Source organism: Melanerpes formicivorus, unplaced genomic scaffold (genome assembly GCF_026170545.1).
Source record: "Melanerpes formicivorus ecotype bairdi unplaced genomic scaffold, bMelFor1.0.p_v2 SCAF_79, whole genome shotgun sequence".
NCBI classification, from domain to species: domain Eukaryota; kingdom Metazoa; phylum Chordata; class Aves; order Piciformes; family Picidae; genus Melanerpes; species Melanerpes formicivorus.
This window is the reverse complement of record NW_027142431.1, coordinates 451,487-472,930: the sequence shown is the minus strand read 5'-3', so window position 1 is coordinate 472,930 and position 21,444 is coordinate 451,487. Positions and strand designations below refer to the sequence as shown.

At 52.6% G+C, this 21,444-nt stretch overlaps 1 protein-coding gene across 5 annotated transcripts; it reads right to left on the bottom strand.

The window, feature by feature from the left end:
- Positions 1–807: 807 nt before the first annotated feature.
- LOC137454300 (RING finger protein 151-like) lies at positions 808–21,271 on the bottom strand. 5 transcript variants are annotated; one of them, XM_068164339.1, is made up of 7 exons: positions 21,116–21,271; positions 18,107–18,332; positions 14,328–14,467; positions 12,862–13,024; positions 10,749–10,869; positions 8,196–8,469; positions 8,003–8,067 (listed from the first exon to the last, which is right to left on the bottom strand). In XM_068164339.1, the coding sequence occupies exons 2-7, from the start codon at positions 18,310–18,312 to the stop codon at positions 8,063–8,065; spliced, it is 909 nt and encodes a 302-aa protein (XP_068020440.1). In that variant the 5' UTR covers positions 18,313–18,332; positions 21,116–21,271; the 3' UTR covers positions 8,003–8,062. The 5 variants fall into 5 exon arrangements, with proteins under 5 accessions (XP_068020439.1, XP_068020438.1, XP_068020440.1 ...); XM_068164341.1 differs by having other exon boundaries at positions 8,196–8,438; positions 21,116–21,265; XM_068164338.1 differs by having other exon boundaries at positions 808–8,469; positions 21,110–21,270.
- Positions 21,272–21,444: the final 173 nt, after the last annotated feature.

The window sequence follows — 21,444 nt, the reverse complement described above, 5'->3', positions numbered from 1 at the left end:
AGTGGCTGAGAGCAGCCAGGCAGAGAGGGACCTGGGGGTGCTGGTCAATGGTAGGCTGAACATGAGCCAGCAGTGTGCCCAGGGGGCCAAGAAGGCAAATGGCATCCTGGCCTGCATCAGGAACAGTGTGGCCAGCAGGAGCAGGGAAGTCATTGTGCCCTGTGCTCAGCACTGGTTAGGCCACACCTTGAGTCCTGAGTCCAGTTCTGGGCCTCTCAGTTTCAGAAAGACATTGAGAGACTTGAAGGTGTCCAGAGAAGGGCAACAAAGCTGGGGAGAGGTCCGGAGCACAGCCCTGTGAGGAGAGGCTGAGGGAGCTGGGGTTGCTTAGCCTGGAGAAGAGGAGGCTCAGGGGAGACCTTCTTGCTCTCTACAACTCCCTGAAGGGAGATTGTAGCCAGGTGGGGGTTGGTCTCTTCTCCCAGGCAACCAGCACCAGAACAAGAGGGCACAGTCTCAAGCTGTGCCAGGGGAGGTTTAGGCTGGAGGTGAGGAGAAAGTTCTTCCCAGAGAGAGTTGTTGGCCCTTGGGATGTGCTGCCCAGGGAGGTGGTGGAGTCACCATCCCTGGAGGTGTTCAAGAGGGGATTGGATGTGGCACTTGGAGCCATGGTCTAGTCAGGAGGCGTTGGGTGTCAGGTTGGACTCGATGATCTCTGAGCTCTTTCCCAACCTTGATTCTGTGATTCTCATGCTTGGCTTCCCTGGCAGCCAGGACAGCTGCACTTTGCCACTTGATCTGCTCAGGAGGGCACTCAGCCTTCTGTGACAGAGAGAAAAAACCTGAAGCAAACGTGATGAATTCTGGTGTAGACCCTTTATTAGTTGAACTTTCATACAAAGTGTACTTCAAAGTGGTACAAACTGGTACTGCTGCTTTTCCAGGCTACACAGGTTAAGAGCTGCTAAGTGCTGTCTTTGTCCTTCTAGGGTTATACAAAGGTAGAAAATTGGCAGTGAAGCACCCTGCTGGAAGACAAGTTCAAGGTTGGTTTGTTAAGAGAAAGTTGCATAGAGTTGTAGGTCCTTGTAAAGGCATCTGTCTGTGTGGTGAGATCTCCCTGCCCTGCCCTGCCCTGCCCTGCTTCACCTGGCAAGCAGTGGAGGAGAAAGGCCAGGCCAGTGCTGCTCCCTGCCTGGCAGCACTGCTGAGGAAAAGGGCTGTGGAAAAGCACCATGCCAGAAACCTCCCAGGGGGCAGCTGGTGGCAAGGGGAAGTTGCAAGGCTACACAGTTACAGAAGGAATTTTTGCCACCTGGGATGGACAACCAAGTCTGGTTGAGAGGTGTCCCTGCCTGTGGCAGGGGGCTTGAAGTCTCTGAGGAGTTGGATCTCTGAGGTCCTTCCAACCTGAGCTATTCTGTGATTAAAATCCTAAAAAACACTTAAGAACAAGAGAGACCAAACCACAGTGCTTCACTCTGCTGGGGATCTGGCTTGCCTGCCCTCCCTCTCCTTTCTGTGCTGGTGAGTAGCTCTGGGCTGTGTGCTGCTAGGTTCATTGCTCTCCTGTGAGCCTGCTGCTCCAGGAGCACATTGATGCTAGCTGAAACCTGCCACCTGAGCTAGGAAGTCCCCCAGAATTCTTCCCTGCCACTCCTGCCCCCGACTCAGATGCATGGTCCTCAGTTCCCTCCCTTGCTGAACCCCCCCTAAGCCTGCTGGAAGCTCTTCCCAGCAGGACTGTTCTGCTCTGAGGGAAGGAAGCCCAGCAGCAGCACTTGCTGGGCAAGACACCACCAATGGTTTGCTCTGGGAGGAGAGCAGGGGATGCAGCTTTGCTGCTGAAGGGCACAGAGGCTTTGCCTTCAACCTGACTTCTCAAGTGCAGAAGTCAGTTCAAGGGAGCCAGCTGAGGTGTGTTTGTAACTGGCCTCTTGCTGCTGCAGAGTGGAGCAGCTGGTCTGCCTTCAGAGACTAACTTAGCACTTTCATTAATGAAATACACCCTGAGGTAGCCCTTCCCACCCAATTTCATGGGGGATGAGGATTTGCTCAACACCTCCTTATGGCCTCTGGTCTCCCCTACTTGGCAGCTTGCTCTCTCTGAGTCTTTCTGTGACTCTCCCAGGCTTAGACCTATTGCATTTGTGCCCCCAGATTGCCATCTCCCTCTAGTTCTAAAGCCATGTTAACTCCAGTGGCACCAGCTAGCAGTTTGCACTGCCCAGACAGCTGGTGGCACAGGCTGGTACAGCTGCTTTGTTGCTCTTGGGCTGTGGGAAGAGGGGCAGCCTGCACTTCTCCTTCCTCTCCCTGCTCCACATAGCTCCACACAGCACCCAGGTCTGGCCAAGAAGGCCAGTGCCATCCTGGGTTGTATTGGAAGGAGTGTGGTCAGTAGGTCAGGAGAGGTTCTCCTCCCTCTCTACTCTGCCCTGGTGAAGCCACATCTGGAATATTGTGTCCAGTTCTGGGCCCTTCAGTTCAGGAAGGACCTCAGGGAACTGCTTGAGAGAGTCCAGCACAGAGCCACAAAATGATTAAGGAGTGGAAGATCTCCCTTATGAGAGCCTGAGGGAGCTGAGGCCTCTGTAGCTTGGAGAGGAGGAGCCTGAGGGTGACCTCATTGCTGTTGCTAAAGCTGTGCAGAGTGAGTGCCCAGAGGCTGGAGCCAGGCTCTGCTGGGTGATGCCCAAGGACAGCACAAGGGGCAGTGGTGGAAGCTGAGGCAGAGGAAGTTCCATGGAAACAGGAGGAAGAATTATTTCCCTGTAAGGGTGACAGAGCCCTGGGACAGACTGCCCAGGGGGGTTGTGGAGTCTCCCTCTCTGGAGACTTTCCAACCCCACCTGGATGTGTTCCTGTGTGACCTGCCCTGGGTGACCCTGCTCTGGCAGGGGGGTTGGACTGGATGAGCTTTGGAGGTCCCTTCCAGCCCCTGAAATTCTGTGATCCCCACACAGCTCCTACATCTCCACTCTCTCCTGGCTGCAAACTAAGAGTACCCCAACTGTCTGCATGCTTATAGTGGTCCACTTGAGCAACAGCTCCCCTTGCTGTCAGCACAGCTCCACCTGGGAGGAAATGGAACTGATTCCAGTGTGGTTTAGGTGAGAGAATGCCAAGAGCAGGAACTGAGTGCTGGAGCCTCCAGCATGCACTCCTAGCAGTGTCTCTCACATCAGCCTAAGCAGACCCTGCTCCTAGGGAAGCAGCACTTGCAAGTCAATGCCTTCACTTACACCAAGCCTACTCCAACAGCTGGATCCTTAGTCTTTATCAAAAGGAGTGACAGGCTGCTTGAAAGGAGGAGAAAAATGCCTTGCTTCTGCCAGCTGCTGCTCAGAGCTGTGTAACCTATGAGCAGATAAAATAGGAAGATAAGAGGCTATTTAATTTCAGCCCAGTTAACTGTAAGCCAGGTAACAGGAGGAGACCATACTTCAGCACACACCACCCTGTGAGTGGTTCAGCACCAGAGGAAAACTTCCAGTGCAGAACAGTCACCAGCACAGAGGAATGGGATTCACCTGAAAGTACCTGGAGGGATCTGCTGCTGTTAGCTGCTGTGTGCTCATTTAAAACACCTCTGCAGGTGCTTTGCTGCTAAAGGAAGCCTGAGCTGACAGGGTCATACCAGCAGCCAAAGTGTTGCCACAAACCCAGGCTGGGTGAGGAGTGGCTCAAGAGCAGTCTGCAGGAGAAGGCCTTGGGGGTGTCAGTTGGTGACAAACTCCCCAGCAGCCAGCACTGGTCCCTGGCAGCCCAGCAGGCAGCTGTGTGCTGAGCTGCATCCAGAGCAGGGAGAGCAGCAGCACAGGGAGGGAATTCTGCCCCTCTGCTCTGCTGAGACCCTACCTGCAGCACTGCTTCCAGTTCTGGTGTCCCCAGCACAGGAGGGACCTAGAGCTGCTGGAGCAGGTCCAGAGGAGGCCACTGAGATGATCAGAGGGCTGCAGAACCTCCCCTCTGGAGACAGGCTGAGAGAGTTGGGGCTGTTCAGCCTGAGGAGGAAAAGGCTCCATGAACCCTTTAGAGCACCTACAGGAAGGGGCTTACAAGAAGGCTGGGAAGGGACTTTTGATAGGGCCTTGTAGTGCCAGGATGAGAGGGAATGGATTGAAGCTTGAGGAGGGCAGATTGAGACTGGAGATCAGGAAGAAATTCTTTCCAGTGAGGGTGGTGAGACACTGGCACAGGTTGCCCAGGGAGGTTGTGGATGCCTCCTCCCTGGAGGTGTTCAAGGCCAGGTTGGATGAGGCCCTGAGCAGCCTGGGCTGGTGGGAGGTGTCCCTGCCCATGGCAGGGGTTGAAACTGGAGGAGCTTTAAGGTCCCTTCCAACCCAAAGCATTCTATGAATTTGCACACTGAAAAGTTCAAACTCTCCAGAGCTGGGGACTAGAAGCTACCCAGACTGCACAGCAGGAAGTCCCTCCTTAGCACCTAGGACATCTTTGCTCACCCAGTTTCATGTTGGTCACTTAGAGGACAGACAGCAGACCAAGGGCTAAGCAAGTATTAATTAAATCCTGTTTCTTATACTGGAGGGAATTTAGTCCTAAGTGAGTGGTTGGAGTTCCTGAAATGGATGCAGAGGTCTCACCATGGAGAAAGCAAAGAGCTAATAACTTGCTTTTGAAAGGCTGGGTGACCATTACTGCCCTCCAGCTTGGGGAAGGTGATCCAGCCCAGCTGGGTTCTCCAGAATGGTGAAGTCATTTTCTTCTTCACACATTGAACAATGCAAATAATGCTACTGAAAAATCACCTCACAGAAGCACAGTTACAGCACACAGAGAAGCACTGACTGATTCCAAAAGCCCAAGTGCTGGGTCCTACACATTGGCCTCAACAACTGTGCTACAGGCTGGGGTCAGAGTGGCTGAGAGCAGCCAGGCAGAGAGGGACCTGGGGGTGCTGACTGACAGCAGCTGAACATGAGCCAGCAGTGTGCCCAGGTGGCCAAGAAGGCCAATGGCATCCTGGCCTGCATCAGGAACAGTGTGGCCAGCAGGAGCAGGGAAGTCATTGTGCCCTGTGCTCAGCACTGGTTAGGCCACACCTTGAGTCCTGTGTCCAGTTCTGGGCCCCTCAGTTTAGGAAAGATGTTGAGCTGCTGGAAGGTGTCCAGAGAAGGGCAACAAAGCTGGGGAGGGGTCTGGAGCACAGCCCTGTGAGGAGAGGCTGAGGGAGCTGGGGTTGCTTAGCCTGGAGAAGAGGAGGCTCAGGGGAGACCTTCTTGCTCTCTACAACTACCTGAAGGGAGGTTGCAGCCAGGAGGGGGTTGGTCTCTTTTCCCAGGCACCCAGCACCAGAACAAGAGGACACAGTCTCAAGCTGTGCCAGGGGAAGTTTAAGATGATGTTAGGAAGAAATTATTTTCATAAAGAGAGATTGGCCATTGGAATGTGCTGCCCAGGGAGGTGGTGGAGTCACCATCCCTGGGGGTGTTTAGCAAGAACCTGGATGAGGCACTTGGAGCCATGGTTTAGTTAGTCATGAGGTGTTGGGTGATAGGTTGGACTTGATGATCTCTGAGGTCTTCTCCAACCTGGGTGATTCTGTACCATGCAATCTGGTGCTGCCAAGGAGCTTCCAAACGAGTGTGAGTGCTACAATGGAGTACCACAGCCACCAACAGCCTCCTGAGAACACAATCAAAGCACTGCTGCCTTCCACCTGCACATTGATGGATGTGACTGCTTGTTGTGGATGAAGCTCTTGCCAAATTACAGCTCCACCTGGGAGGAAATGGAACTGATTCCAGTGTGGTTTAGGTGAGAGAATGCCAACAGCAGGAACTGAGTGCTGGAGCTTCCAGCATGCACTCCTAGCAGTGTCTCTCACATCAGCCTAAGCAGACCCTGCTCCTGGGGAAGCAGCACTTGCAAGTCAATGCCTTCACTTACACCAAGCCTACTCCAACAGCTGGATCCTTAGTCTTTATCAAAAGGAGTGACAGGCTGCTTGAAAGGAGGAGAAAAATGCCTTGCTTCTGCCAGCTGCTGCTCAGAGCTGTGTAACCCATGAGTATGGAAAGCTAAGAGCAGATAAAATAGGAAAAGGCTATTATTATAGGCTACTTGGAAGAAGGTAACAAACCCTGCTGTTAAGAGCTGTGGGTGAGTGTTTCAAATTGTTAAATCTGGCTGCTCCAGAGCTGTGCTATGTCATGAGCTGGTGAGACTGCTGCAGTGACCTGAACACCACCAGTGCTGTGATTTAAATAGAAGGAAAGGTCTGGACACAACTTTCCTTAAGGATGCTTGCTTTCAGAACCCCAAGCTGTTACAGAAGAATCACTTCTGGCAGTCTTTCAAGGAGCAAGACCTGAACCTGTGCCCAGCTGCTTCAGTGGTCCTGAAGCACTCAAGAGAGTTAGGATTTATTAATGCCTGCAATGAAGGCAGCTCTGCCTTTGAGTCTTCCTCCATGTGCTGCCCCTGCTGCAGAAGGTTGCTGCCTCTCCTGGGTTGGGCCAGGAAGCACTGCTCTGAGTGACAAGGCAAGCACAGGAATGGCTTTACTTTCTCAACTACAAAATCAGCTTGCTCAGATTGCTGCACCTCCAAGTTCAAAACTGATTTAGCACATTCAGGCCAAGGCTCTTGCCTGGATACTCCACTGAGGAGCTGCAAGGGACGGAATATGGCTTAGAGACAGCACTGAGACCAAGGGGAACAGGCTGTAGGAGAGGTTCAGCAGAAAGGCTTTCAGCTGCACAGATTTCTCCTGCAGTCCTTAGGGATAGAGTTCTCTTCATCCAGTATTTGTGGGTCTGTTAAGAAATTCCCAGCTCTGCCACAGCTGCACACTTGGGCACTAATAAAGATGCCTGATGTCCCTGCCTACTGCAGAGGGATTGGACTAGATGACCTTTGGAGGGCTCTTCCAACCCAACCCATTCTACCATTCCATCAAGTCCAAGTGACTGTGCAGCTAGCTGTGGGTATTGATGATCAAGCAGCCTTCAACCTGTCAAAAGAAAAGGAAGGACACTCCAGGAATTGAGACATGCTTTAAAGCTACTGAGTGCCAAAAGGGCTGCTCTTAGGCTTCAAGGAGCCTGCAGAAACAGGTGTGCCTTCACAGGTAAAAGCTTCTCCTCTGAAGACAGACAGAGAGTTGGGTTTGTTCAGTCTGGAGAAGAGAAGGCTCTGAGAAGACCTCATTGTGGCATTCCAGTATCTGAAGGGGGATCCAAGAAAGCTGGGGAGGGACTTTTGAGGGTGTCAGGGAGGGATAGGACTGGGGGGAATGGAACAAAACTAGAAATGGGTAGATTGAGATTGGATGTGAGGAAGAAGTTGTTCCCCATGAGGGTGGTGAGAGACTGGCACAGGTTGCCCTGGGAGGTGGTGGAAGCCTCCTGCCTGGAGGTGTTTGCAGCCAGGCTGGCTGTGGCTGTGAGCAAGCTGCTGTAGTGTGAGGTGTCTCTGGGCATGGCAGGGGGGTTGGAACTGGCTGAGCCTTGAGGTCCCTTCCAACCCTGACAATTCTATGATCCTATGATTCACAGCTTGAAATGAAATGTGCATCCCCTCCCACAAGCTCCAAGTTGCTCTCACATCTATTTCAAAAGGGTTTTTTAGGTGACTCTGTTGCCTTGGGCTTTGCTGTTAGTCTCTGAAGTGTCTATCAGCCTAGGAAATTAGAAGAGCTCTGAAGTCAGCCTCACCTGAAGCTGTTGCAGAGCCATAGCAACACCACTGCAAGTGCTGTCTTTCCACCTTTGAAACAGCCTCAACACAAACACAGCCTATTCATTTCTATCACTGACCTACTAATTCTATCACTGACTTCCTAAAATGCTTACTTAATTATTATTACTGATGCTCACATTTTCTTCCCACTGCAGTCATAAGCATGAACCAACAGACTAAGGTGGAGCAGGAGGGAAGCACCCTTTGAGTATCTTTTGTCTTTAAAAGGCTCTAGCTCGACAGGCTCCTGTAAGTGGTTCCCTGCAGAGCTAACAAACCAAAGTCTCCTTCCCCCTTTGGGTAACAAAAATAGCTGACACTGTTCTTTGCCAGTTGCTGGTTTCAGTGCCCTGTGCTCCCCACGAGGACATGCTCCAGTTTGCTTCCATGCCAGGACAGGAAGGAAGGTGGACATTTAGACTGAAAGAAAAACAAACCCCCAACCCAACCAAGGGAGTAAATCAGAAATGAAGTGATGCAAAGTTGCCCAAGTAGAGAAGTTGGCCAGCTGGTGTCAGAAACGGGAGCAAAGTGCTCCCTGAGCTTACTTCTCCTCAGATGACCGTCACCTCCCGAGGCTTCCGCTTGGCGCTCTCCAGCCGCGTCAGAGGGCGGAAGTGTGTCAGCTTCCTGCTGCCCTCGGGGGCAGCTCCCCGACAGTCCTGCTGCAGCCCCCTCAGCAGCTCCAGCAGCTCCCGCTTCTCCAGCTCCGCCTGCTCCAGCTCCTGGCGGTGCTGCCTCTCCGCCGCCATCAGCGAGCGAACGTCCGACATCAGCCGAGACATCTGGCTCTGCGGGCACACACCAAGCACAGCCGCACCCCTGAGGCGGGAAAGGCCTTCACACCTTGAGCCCAACCGACACCCTGCAGCCAAACTGACCCAAAGCACAGCAGCACCCCTGAGGCTGGAAAGGCCTTCAATGGCCGGAGCCCAACCAGCCCCCTGGAGCCAAACTGACCCAAAGCACAGCAGCACCCCTGAGGCTGGAAAGGCCTTCAATGGCCGGAGCCCAACCAGCCCCCTGGAGCCAAACTGACCCAAAGCACAGCAGCACCCCTGAGGCGGGAAAGGCCTTCAATGGCCGGAGCCCAACCGACACCCTGCAGCCAAACTGACCCAAAGCACAGCAGCACCCCTGAGGCTGGAAAGGCCTTCAACACTCTGAGCCCAACTGACCCCCTGGAGACAAACTGATCCCCTGGAGCCCAACTGGCCCAAAGCACAGCTTGACTCCCTGAGGCTGGAAAGGCCTTCAACACCCTGAGCCCAACCGACCCCCTGAAGCCCAACTGACACCACTGGGTCCAACAGACCCCCTGGAGCCCAACTGGCCCAAAGCACAGCTTGACTCCCTGAGGCTGGAAAGGCCTTCAACACCCTCGAGCCCAACCGACCCCCTCGAGTTACAGAATCGCAGAACGTGAGAGGTTGGAAGGGACCTCCAGAGACCATCCAGTCCAACCCCCCTGCCAGAGCAGGAGCACCCAGGGTAGTCTGCACAGGATGCATCCAGGTGGGGTTGGAAACCCTCCAGATGAGGAGACTCCACAACCTCTCTGGGCAGCCTGCTCCAGGGCTCTGCCACCCTCACACCAAAAAGTTTCTCCTCAAGCTGAGCTGAAACCTTCTCTGTTTGAGTTTGTATCCGTTGTTCCTTGGCTTATTACTGTGCACCCAACCAATATCCTCGAGTCCAACCCAACTGCCATGACCACTAAACTATATCCTGAAGTGCCACATCTACAACCTTCTGGAACACCTCCAGGGATGGTGACTACACCACCTCCCTGGGCAGCCTGTTCCAAGCCCTCACCACTCTCTCAGTCAAGAAGTTTTAACTCAAGTCCAACCTAAACCTCCCCTGGCACATCTTCTCTTGTCCTATCTCTGGTTACTTGGGAGAAGAGACCAACACCAGCCTCACTCCAGCCTCCTTTCAGGTAGTTGTAGAGAGCAATAAGGTTTTCCCTCAGCCTTCTCTATTCCAAACTAAACAACCCCAGCTCCCTCAGCTGCTCCTCATATTGATGCCCTTCAAACCCCTCACCAGCCTTGCTGCTCTTCTCTGGACATGCTCCAGGCCCTCAACGTCTTAATGCAAAGGCCAACCCCAGGCACACAGGCTGGGTGCAGAGTGCCCTGAGAGTAGCCCTGAAGACCATTTAAATTATAAAGCACTTTCATAACTTTGGTGTTGAAAGATCCTTGTTCTGTGATGTAATGAGAACTGGCTGACTGAAAAGATAACAGCCTTGCTTGTAGCTTCATGAGGTTTGCAGCCCCACCTTCCAACCCCCAATCAGAGCTGAAGCACAAATACCACTGCCTGCAGCAGGGCTCTCTGCCAGCACTGGACTGAGTCCCTGTGGACAGCACTGCAAGAGGAGCTGGATATTCAGCTACATCTGAGTTGTGATGTATGCCCTGTGTGTAGACACTGAGACCTGGGGCTCTTTAGTCTGGAGAGAAGACTGAGGGGGGATCTAATCAATGTCTATAAATATCTGAGGGCTGGGGGTCAGGAAGGAAGGCTCTGCTCACTTGTGCCCTGGGATAGGACAAGGGGAAGGAAACTCCAGCACAGGAGATTTCACCTCAACATGAGGAGGAACTTCCTCACTGTGAGGGTGCCAGAGCCCTGGAGCAGGCTGCCCAGAGAGGTTGTGGAGTCTCCTTCTCTGGAGACATTCAAAACCTGTCTGGATGTGTTCCTGTGTGACCTGTGCTGGGTTCTATGGCCCTGCTCTGGCAGAGGGGGGATGGACTGGAAGATCTCCAGAGGTCCCTTCCAACCCCTAACACCCTGTGAGCCTGTGACTTGCTGGCACATGATGCAGGCAGCAAGCAGTGCAGCTCTTCCAGAGGGGGTACCCAGCTCCAAATGAATCTGAAGTAGCCAAACCACTCAAGTACAGCACCCAACCTGCTTCTCAGCAGAGCTGCTTTGCCTGTCAAAACCAGGTACTAACAACCTTTCCCACTTCCTATGCTTCAGGTAATTCTCTCTACACCTGCAAAATAAGGGACTCCTGCTGGGAAAGGTCAGAAGCTGGACCTCTGGGAGGGGAGGGGGAAAGAAAACACAAGGATGAAATTTACCTTTAGTTCCTCAATTTCATTTTGCAGAACACTCTCTTTTTGGACCATGTGTCTTCTCTGTGAGTCTAACCTTGACTCCATCTCATGTTTTGCCTCTTCCACTCTGCAGATCATTTCTGACCTAGAAAGTTAATTTATCCTTGTTAAGTCTTGTAAGAACAGGGCTGGGGGGTGGGGAAAGAAGGAGATTTTCAAATTCCAGAGAGCCTTTTTGCAGGCAAACAACCTGATCTGCTTTCCACTGTACTCTACAGCACAGCCCTCTGCATGTGCCTTCTGAGCTCAGCAAGCAGGCAGGAGAACCCTTCCTACCTTGATGCACTCAAACCAGATTTGAGCCTGAGCTCAGCAAGCAGGCAGGAGAATCCTTCCTGTCTTGATGGGGTCAGAGTGGCTGGAGAGCAGCCAGGCAGAGAGGGACCTGGGGGTACTGGTCGATGGCAGGCTGAACATGAGCCTGCAGTGTGCCCAGGCAGCCAAGAGGGCCAATGGCATCCTGGCCTGCATCAGGAACAGTGTGGCCAGCAGGAGCAGGGAGGTCATTCTGCCCCTGTGCTCAGCACTGGTTAGGCCACACCTTGAGTCTTGTGTCCAGTTCTGGGCCCCTCAGTTTAGGAAGGAGGTTGACTTGCTGGAACGAGTCCAGAGAAGAGCAACAAAGTTGGTGAGGGGTTTGGAACACAGCCCTGTGAGGAGAGGCTGAGGGAGCTGGGGTTGCTTAGCCTGGAGAAGAGGAGACTCAGGGGTGACCTTATCACTCGCTACAACTACCTGAAGGGAGGTTGTAGACAGGCAGAGGTTGGTCTCTTCTCCCAGGCAACCAGCACCAGAACAAGAGGACAGTGTCTCAGGCTGTGCCAGGGAAGGTTCAGGTTAGATGTTAGGAAGAAGTTCTACACAGAGAGAGTGATTGCCCATTGGAATGTGCTGCCCAAGGAAGTGGTGGAGTCACAATCATTGGAGGTGTTCAGAAGGAGACTTGATGGGGTGCTTGGTGCCATGGGTTAGCTGTTTGGGTGGGTTGGATTGGTTGATGGGTTGGACACGATGATCTTGAAGGTCTCTTCCAACCTCATTTGGTTTATTCTAAATAAAGTTTACACTAAATAAGGTTTATTTAAACCAGATTTGAGCCTGAGCTCAGCAAGCAGGCAGGAGAATCCTTCCTGGTTTGATGGAGCTTGAGGCATTTCAGTCTGTGCCTGTCACTATAATGAGAGGTTTCTATCCTCTGGATCTGCAAATATGTAAATTAACCACAATTATTACACAATTTGACTGTGGGTTTATAAGATGCCAAGGGAAAGAAATCATATTGCCAGCTTCAGTCCAGTGTTCTTAGTGAGGTATTTTGCCATTGTAACTGAGTCAGCTCACAGCTTTGTTCCCCTGCACACCATGGCACCTGAGGATTTACAATGACTTGGGAGAAAAACTGATCAGAAACAACCTGAAGTGGCAGACTGGATGTTTAATGCTTCCAAGCATGACTGTTCCTGGTTTTTCTCAGACATCTCCATTCAGGTGACTCTTATTGCTTGGGCCTTGCTTCTCTGTGAACATGTGGGCATTACAGGGAAGAGGCTGGCTGGCAAAGCTCATTAGCTTGTTCTTTTGCATGAAAAGAGGAACTCACTTCTAGAGCACATTGTTTATAGAAGAAAGGAATGCAGCTCAGGGAGCAGTCACAAGAGGTTTTACACCAGCTATCTAAAAGATAGCACCCAGGGAGTGCTGGATTGAACAGCAATAGCCCTACATGTAACTGCACTATCCTCTCTTCTTGACTACAGGCAGAGGGACAGGGCCTTAGAGCTTCACTTTTAAATGTCACCTAAGAGAGATCCTGAAAATGGAGGATTTCCCCTTCTGAATCCAAGATCAATAGACTTGGAAAGGCTGCTTGCTTAGAGAAGAAAGGATACATTCCTCATGGAACATCCCTGGGGGGCAGAGGATTAGCAGCCAATGAATCAAACCAGTAAGAATGTGAAGTCTCCTCCGGGCCAGGGGCATCGAGCCGTTGCCATGTACCAGAACCCAGTGTGAGCGCTTTCTGCAGCCGCCTGAGGCCCAGCCCACCCCAAGGAGCCCAGAGACAGAAGGTGTGTACCGCAGCAGCTCCAGCTCGGTCCTCAGCTCCGCCACACAGTTGTGCTGCGTGTCCTCCGCGCCGAGGATGGTGTAGCCGCAGCCGTTGGGGCACTCGCGGCTCCGGTACTCGCACACCGCCAGGTGCCCCTCCAGGTTGCGCCGCTCGATCTGCACCGTACAGCCTGGAGAGGGAACAGCAAGGGAAGCCAGGCCCCGGCAGCTGAAGTGTTTGTGTTCATTCCCCACAAAAACACTCCAAGCAAGCTGCAGTATCCCAAGTGAAGCAACTCTCAACCTGCAGAAGCAGTGAGACGAGTGATTTCATCACAGCAGACCCCACAGCGGCCTTCCGGTACCCACAGGGGCTTCCAACACCAGGCAGGCTGCAGGGGGACTGTTTGTAAAGGCCTGCAGTGAGAGGATGAGTGGCAATGGTTTCCGAATGAGAAGAGAGCAGATTTAGATTGCATGTTAGGAGCAAGTTCTGCACCATGAAGGTGCTGGGACACTGGAACAGGCTGCCCAGGGAGGTGCTTGAAGCCCCATCTCTGGAGATATCCAAGGTGAGGCTCATCAGGACTCTGAACAACCTGATCTAGCTGAGGATGTCCCTGCTGACTGCAGCGGGGGTTGGACTGGATGAGTTTTGGAAGTCCCTTCCAACCCAACCCTTCTCTGATTCTCTGCCTCTACTTAACAAGCACGTATCTCAGTTTGCCCCAGACATGCTGAGAGCAGCACTGCCTTGTTCTCTGCCACCTGGGGGTGAAAGATGCCGTTTGGAACTGCTGTGCAGGACTCAGTGCTGCCTCCTGTGTTCTGGGAGACGTTCCTCAAGCAGTAGGTGACCTCCAGCCATGCTAGCAGTGCATCTGCTCCCCAGTGACCAAAGGATGCTAAAGAACATGGGCTTTGCTTCAGGCTTCTGGGTCTGCCAGCTGGGAAACCTCTACCCAAACCTTGCCCAGAGGTGAGCTCCAGGCTTGACAGGGCTCCGAGCAGCCTGATATTCAAGGTGAGGCTCAACAGGGCTCTGGACAACCTGATCTAGCTGAGGATGTCCCTGCTGACTGCAGGGGGGTTGTACTGGATGGCCTTTGGAGGTCCCTTCCAACCCATTATCTGATTCTCTATGCAGCAGGCAACCAGCTGCTGTATAAATAAACTGGGCCTCACAAGCATTCTGGAGGTGCCGCTGCATGGAGCGAAACGTCAGAACGGGCAGTTGAAACTGAAAGGCCAACTCCTAAGTTGACAGGAAAGCAACCAAACACTGCTGTGTTTTCATAAATTTGAAACCCACCATGTGAAATGGATTGGGCTGGCTCTTGGGCAGGAAGCTGCCATCAATCAGCAGCACGTTTTGTTTCAAACCCAGCGCTGCAGACAGGGATGTGAGTTAGGCAACAATGGCCATGGATTGCCACCCTGGCAAACAGGAGCTTTCTCAACATCAAGGATTCAGCTTCTTGGCATGCTACTCACCAGCATTGGAGCAAGGTATCTGGCTGTACTCACACTCCCTTTCATGCCTGTCTATAGACTCCAGAGAGCAAACCATCTCACAGCCATACTCTCTGTTCTTGCAGTGCAGCTGCAGGCGGTTCAAGTCGTTTTTCATGTACCTACGTGCAGAAAAACCAACACATTCACAGCATCACAGCATCACCAAGGTTGGAAGAGACCTCAAACATCTTCAAGTCCAACCTGCCACCACAGACCTCATGACTAAACCATGGCACCAAGTGCCACATCCAATCCCCTCTTGAACAACTCCAGGGATGTGGACTCCACCACTGCCCTGGGCAGCACATCCCAATGATAAACGACTCTCTCGGTGAAGAACTTTCTCCTCGCCTCTAGCCTAAACCTCCCCTGGCACAGCTTGAGACTGTGTCCTCTTGTTCTGCTGCTGGGCACCTGGGAGAAAAGACCAACCCCCACCTGGCTACAACCTCCCTTCAGGGAGTTGGAGAGAGCAAGAAGGTCTCCCCTGAGCCTCCTCTTCTCCAGGCTAAGCAACCCCAGCTCCCTCAGCCTCTCCTCACAGGGCTGTGCTCCAGACCCCTCCCCAGCTTTCTTGCCCTTCTCTGGACATGTTCCAGTACCTCAACAACTCTCTTGAACTGAGGGGCCCAGAACTGGACACAGGACTCAAGGTGTAGCCTAACCAATGCAGAGTACAGGGGCAGAATGACCTCCCTGCTCCTGCTGGCCACACTGTTCCTGATGCACGCCAGGATGCCATTGGCCTTCTTGGCCACCTGGGCACACTGCTGGCTCATGTTCAGGCAGCTGTCAATCAGCACCCCCAGGTCCCTCTCTGTTTGGGAGCTCTCCAGCCACTCTGACCCCAGCCTGTAGCTCTGCATGGGGTTGTTGTGGCCAAAGTGCAGCACTCAGCACTTGGACTTGTTGAATGCCATCCTGTTGGACTCTGCCCATCTGTCCAGTCGGTTGAGGTCCCTCTGCAGAGCCCTTCTGCCCTCTAACAGCTCAACATTTGCCCTCTAACAGATCAACACCATTCATTCATTCATCCATGTTGAAATCTGGGAACCTCACTGAAGAATTGCTACTTTCAACCTTCCACACAATGTTAGGGCTTGGAACAGACTTGGCATGATCCTCCAGCCCAACCCACCTGCCAGAGCAGGATCACCCAGGGCAGGCCACACAGGAACACATCCAGGAAGGTTTTGAATGTCTCCAGAGAAGGAGACTCCACAACCCCTCTGGGCAGCCTGCTCCAGGGCTCTGGAACCCTCACAGGGAAAAAAATATTCCCTTCTCTTCCTATGGAAGCTCCTCTGCTCCAGCTTGCCCCCACTGCCCCTTGTCCTGTCATTGTCCTACCCCTGAGCAGAGCCTGGCTCTGTCCTCTTGACACTGCCCTGCACATCTTTATCAACATGAAAGAGATCACCCTTCAGGCTGCTCTGCTCCCAGCTCCAAGCCCCAGCTCCCTCAGCCTGTCCTCAGCAGGGAGATGTTCCACTGCCTTCAGCAGCTTTTTGGGAAAAGAAAGCAAAATTCTGACCTCTGTTATGAAAAATTGTGAATGACCAGTTTATGATACTAGAATAAAAACATCAGGCTGGGGTCAGAGTGGCTGAGAGCTGCCAAACAGAGAGGGACCTGGGGGTACTGGTTGACAGCAGCTGAACATGAGCCAGCAGTGTGCCCAGGTGGCCAAGAAGAGCAATGGCATCCTGGCCTGCATCAGGAACAGTGCAGCCAGCAGGAGCAGGGAAGTCATTGTGCCCTGTGCTCAGCACTGGTTAGGCCACACCTTGAGTCCTGTGTCCAGTTCTGGGCTCCTCAGTTTCAGAAGGACATTGAGAGACTTGAAGGTGTCCAGAGAAGGGCAAGAAAGCTGGGGAGGGGTCTGGAGCACAGCCCTGTGAGGAGAGACTGAGGGAGCTGGGGTTGCTTAGCCTGGAGAAGAGGAGGCTCAGGGGAGACCTTCTTGCTCTCTCCAACTCCCTGAAGGGAGGTTGTAGCCAGGTGGGGGTTGGTCTCTTCTCCCAGGCAACCATCACCAGAACAAGAGGACACAGTCTCAGGCTGTGCCAGGGGAGGTTTAGGCTGGAGGTGAGGAGAAAGTTCTTCACTGAGAGAGTCGTTTATCATTGGAATGTGCTGCCCAGGGAGGTGGTGGAGTCCCCATCCCTGGAGGTGTTCAAGAGGGGATTGGATGTGGAACTTGGTGCCATGGTTTAATTGTTAGGAGGTGTTGGGTGACAGTTTGGACTTGATGATCTCTGAGGTATTTTCCAACTTGGTCTATTCTATTCTATTCTATGTATTAATTATTAAGAAAGCAAATTCTAACCTCTGTTAGGAAAATCTGTGGATAACCAGTTTATGATATTGAAACAGTAACATCATTTATTATTAGGAAAGCAAAATCCTAACCTCTGCTAGGAAAAATTCTGAATAATCACTTTATTATAGTAAAATAAAAACATGATTTGATTATCATCATCATCAACCACCACCACCATTGAACTGTGGTTATTAAAACAGTAAGAACCAATCTGTGAACAACTGTGTGACTTCTAAAATTCAGCTGCCCATACCTGAAAATAAGAGGCTTAAACAGAAGCAGTATTAATGGCAGATTCAGAAGCAGTATTAATGGCAGATTCAGTCTCCCAAATTACCTGCTCCAAAGAAACCTTCATTCTGGAGTGCATTTTTAACCCTGCCCTTTCATATCACTACTGACACACACTAGGGGCTACACTCATTCATCACTTGACTTTTGTGATTCTAAACATGCCAAGCCAAACTGACTGCAGCTGAGCACAGACAGAACAGTCCAGATGTTAAGCTCTAAGAAGCTTCTGGCTGCTCTAAACTTCAACTTTCCAGACTGTTAAATCCCATTAGTGACAAAAATACTGCAGAGCTGGGCCCGTGACAACCTCATGAGGTTCAACAAGAGCAAGGGCAAGGTCCTGCAGCTGGGTCAGGGCAATCCTAAGCACCAATATAGGCTGGGCAGGGACTGGCTTGAGAGCAGCCCTGAAGCAAAGGCCTTGGGGGTGCTGGGGGAGGAGAAGCTCAACAGGAGCCAGCAGTGAACACTTGCAGCCCAGAGAGCCAAGCAGAGCCTGGGCTGCAGCAAGAGAAGTGTGGCCAGCAGGGCCAGGGAAGGGATTCTGCCCCTCTGCTCCACTCTGCTGAGACCACAGCTGGAGCTCTGTGTCCAGTTCTGGAGCCCCTAGTACAGGAAGGATCTGGAGGTGCTGGAAGGTGTCCAGAGAAGGGCCACAAGGATGAGCAGGGGGCTGGAGCTGCTCTGCTATGGAGACAGACTGAGAGAGTTGGGGTTGTGCAGTCTGGAGAAGAGAAGGCTCCCAGGAGACCTCATTGTGGCCTTCCAGTATCTGCAGGGGGCTACAGGAAAGCTGGGGAGGGACTTTTGAGGGTGTCAGGGAGTTATAGGACTGGGGGGATGGAACTAAACTAGAAATGGGTAGATTGAGATTGGATGTTAGGAAGAAGTTGTTCCCCATGAGGGTGGCGAGAGCCTGGCACAGGTTGCCCAGGGAGGTGGTGGAAGCCTCCTGCCTGGAGGTGTTTGCAGCCAGGCTGGCTGTGGCTGTGAGCAAGCTGCTGTAGTGTGAGGTGTCCCTGGGCATGGCAGGGGGGTTGGAACTGGCTGATCCTTGAGATCCCTCCCAACCCTGACAGTTCTGTGATCCCATGGACTCTCCATTCACGTGACTGCCACATACAGCAGGATCACTGTGTACCTGTAGAGCGGTCGCAGCAGAGACACATCAATCATCTGCCTGTCTTCAGGGCAGTTACTGTGATGAACAAGCCAGCCATGGATGCAAGCAGTACAGAAGGCATGCTCACAAGGAGCCTGCAGGGGGTCTTCCAAGACATCACGGCAGATGGAGCACAGCAGCCCTTCGTTAACGTAGCCAACGAAGCGGTCGATGTCATAACCCATGCTCTCCGCACACCTTCAGCCTGGGGGAACAGCAGAGAAACAAGGCAATGGGTCTCTGTGGCTAGATCCACAAAAAGGCCTGCAAGCAATTCTAGAGCTATGGAGAACTTCATGTGAATGAAGAAATTGAGAGGTGAGGCTGCAAGCCCTTCTGTACCTTGGGGAGCTTCAGGTTTAATTGAGAATGGGAGGATGTCAGGATCCTCAGTTTGCATCAAGATTCTCTGAGCTGTGACAGCAGACTTTAGAAGACAGTTGAGCCATACAGCAGGGCTAGGGAAGGTTCTCTTCTCCCTATACTCAGCTCTGCTGAGAGCACACCTGGAATACTGTGTCCAGTTTTGGGCTCCCCAGTTCATGAGAGACAAAGACCTGCTGGAGAGAGTCCATGGGAGAGCCACGAGGATGACTGCAGGACTTGAATTTCTCTCCTTTGAAGAGAGACTGAGAGCCCTGAATCTGGAGAAGAGAAGGCTGAGAGAGGATCTGATCAATGGCTATCAATATCTGAGGGGTGGGTGCCAGGACGAAGGTGATGGTCTCTTTTTGGTGGTGCTCAGTGATAGGACAGGGAACAACAGGTACAAGCTGAAGCACAGGAGGCTCCACTTCAACATCCAGGGACACTTCTTTATGGTGAGGGTGCTGGAGCCCTGGAACAGGCTGCCCAGAGAGGCTGTGGAGTCTTCTCCTTGGGAGGCTTTTCTAAACCCACTTGGTTGTGCTCCTGTGTAAGCTGCTCTGGCAGGAGAGTTGGACTGGATGATCTCTGAAGGTCTCTTCCAACCCTTACCATTCTGTGGTTCTGAGCTCTGGCTACTGACCAGTTCCAGCACCCACTGTGAAACATAACAGTTTCTCTTTACTTGAATTCTAGCCAAAGCAGAAATGTTGCAGAAATGTACATGGAAATATTTGTTGTCCATCTGAATGCCTTTTATGCCATGCCTTGCAAACCTTCAAACAGTGCCCTGGCAGGCCACAGCTGGGGCACTTTGAGCTAGCAGATTTTGCCTATCTGAATGGCACACCACTTGGTACGTTGCTTTCCTGCTGAAGGGGAAAAAGCCAGAGAGAGGAGAAAAAGAGGCTAAGATTCCCTTCTCACTGTTAGGCTTCCCTTGCAGAGGGAACAGCATGCAACCTCCATATGTCTAGAGAAATACTTGGTATCTGGGAAGATAAAGAAGCTGAAACTGCAGCTAACCCTGAAACCATGGGGAGCTACTCTCTTCTACATAGTCCAGTTGATAAAACTGAGTAGCCCTTAGATGGATTTGCAAGCTTTGTGAAAAGCAATTAACAGGCAGCCTGCCTTCACCCAAATCCTGTCTTGGAAAGCCCAGTGGAATTTGGTTAAGACTCACTTAGAAGAATGTTTTAGGCTTCACATTCCCCCTTCAACACACAAAACTACTTCTGTAACTCCACTGAGACTTGTGGAAGGAGTTTTCACTAGTGATGAGGCTTTCCAAAAGAAACAGAAACTGAGGAAAACCTCTCTCTGGAGACTTTACTACAGATGTATGTGGCTTGTTCAAACACTTCAGAAAACAGTGTTCTGGTCAGTAAAAAAATGTTAATACTTCCTCCCCTCAGTTTCTTTTCACTGTTTTATTATGCCTGGGAGAAACATTAGAAAGAAAAAGGCTCAGCAGTGTTTCCTAAGTTACCAAGTCCTATGTCTAAGCAGCCAGCAGCTGAATGGATCCTGTCCAAACTGCCCATGAGAACAAAGTTTTCCAAAGCAAGCCACTTGAAAATGCTAGAATTCAACATGAGTAGTCTGGGGGGGCAGAAATCATCAGACACTAGATCACAAAACTGAATCCTCTGCTGCCATTTGATTTTCCCAGCACCACAGAATGCCAGGGGTTGGAAGGGACCTCCAGAGGAGGAAGGGACACCCAGGCCAATCCCCCCTGCAGGATCATCCAGGGCAGGTCACACAGGAACATGACATTCAGACAGGTTTTGAAAGTCTCCAGAGAAGGAGACTCCACAGCCTCTCTGGGCAGCCTGCTCCAGGGCTCTGTGACCCTCACAGTACAGGAGTTTCTCTTCATGTCGAGGTGGAGCCTCCTGTGCTGCGGCTTGTACCTGTTGTTCCTTGTCCTACCACTGGGCACCACCGAAACGAGACCATCCCCTTCATGCTGACACGCACCCCGCAGGTGTTCACAGACATCGATAAGATTCTCCTCTCAGCCTTCTCTCCAGACTAAACAGCCCCTGGGCTCTCAGCCTCGAAGCTTTTTGAAGCCTTACCGTTTTGTTGGTAGGACTGACGACAAGAGAATTCAGTGCTCCTGAAAAGCAGCAACTGAAACCTGCTGCAACGATATCCCTTACAAGGATCAGTTTTTTCTTACTGGACCCTCTGGAACCAGCAGTATGAGACCAGGATTAATTTAAAAGCTATACCAAAGAAACCAGAACCACCTTGAAATTTCGCATTTTACGGCGAGGCTGCCGTTTGCCGTCCTGCTGCACCGCAGCCCCGGCTGGAAGGCGGTGGCACAGGACGCGCACCTCGCAGCCGCCTCCGAGGCTCAGGGGGGCTGGAGTCTGCTGCGCGGAAGGCAGGCGAAGGGCTGAGGAGCTCTCCCCGCAGGCTCTGCAGGGGAGGAACTTCGCACAGCTACGAGGAAGGCCTCCGGGCCACGCCTGGGTAGAGTTTTTTTAAGGCATGGCCAACTATCTCTCGGTCGTGGAAAGGGGGAAAAATAACCAAAGGGAAAAGCTGGAGATGTAACGCGGAGCAACCGCGCCTAAGCAGACGCACCAGGCCGCCTACCGTTACCTTCTCGACCGGATGGCGAAGCCGCCAGCAGCCCGGCACAGGGGCTGAAGGTGCAAGCGCCAGGCCTGCCGACACCGGACGACCCTTGCCAAACGCCAAAGTCCCCGCGCGAGGCTTCCCGCAGCAGCTCGGCGCAGCCACCCGCCCCGGCCGGCGGGCAACCCACAGCGGCCGCAGGCCCCGCTCGCCTCGCCTCGCCCCGCCCGCCGCCGCCCGCTGTCGCAAAACCGAGGCGACTTTCGCGGCCGCTCTCGCTTGACGGCCGCAGGGGGGCGCTGCGCCTCCGCCATGTCGTGTGTGGCCGCTCCCGCCGCCGAGCACCGCCCCGC

Bases quoted from the DNA above. Each gene is read 5' to 3' on its own strand.
- LOC137454300 (XM_068164338.1), bottom strand. From the start codon at position 18,312: ATGGGTTATGACATCGACCGCTTCGTTGGCTACGTTAACGAAGGGCTG. The intron at 13,025-14,327 runs GTGAGTAGCATG...TTCCCTCTCCAG, and splicing joins GATACCTTGCTCCAATGCTG to GCTGTACGGTGCAGATCGAG. The intron at 8,470-10,748 runs GTAAATTTCATC...TTCCCGCCTCAG, and splicing joins ATGAAATTGAGGAACTAAAG to GGGTGCGGCTGTGCTTGGTG.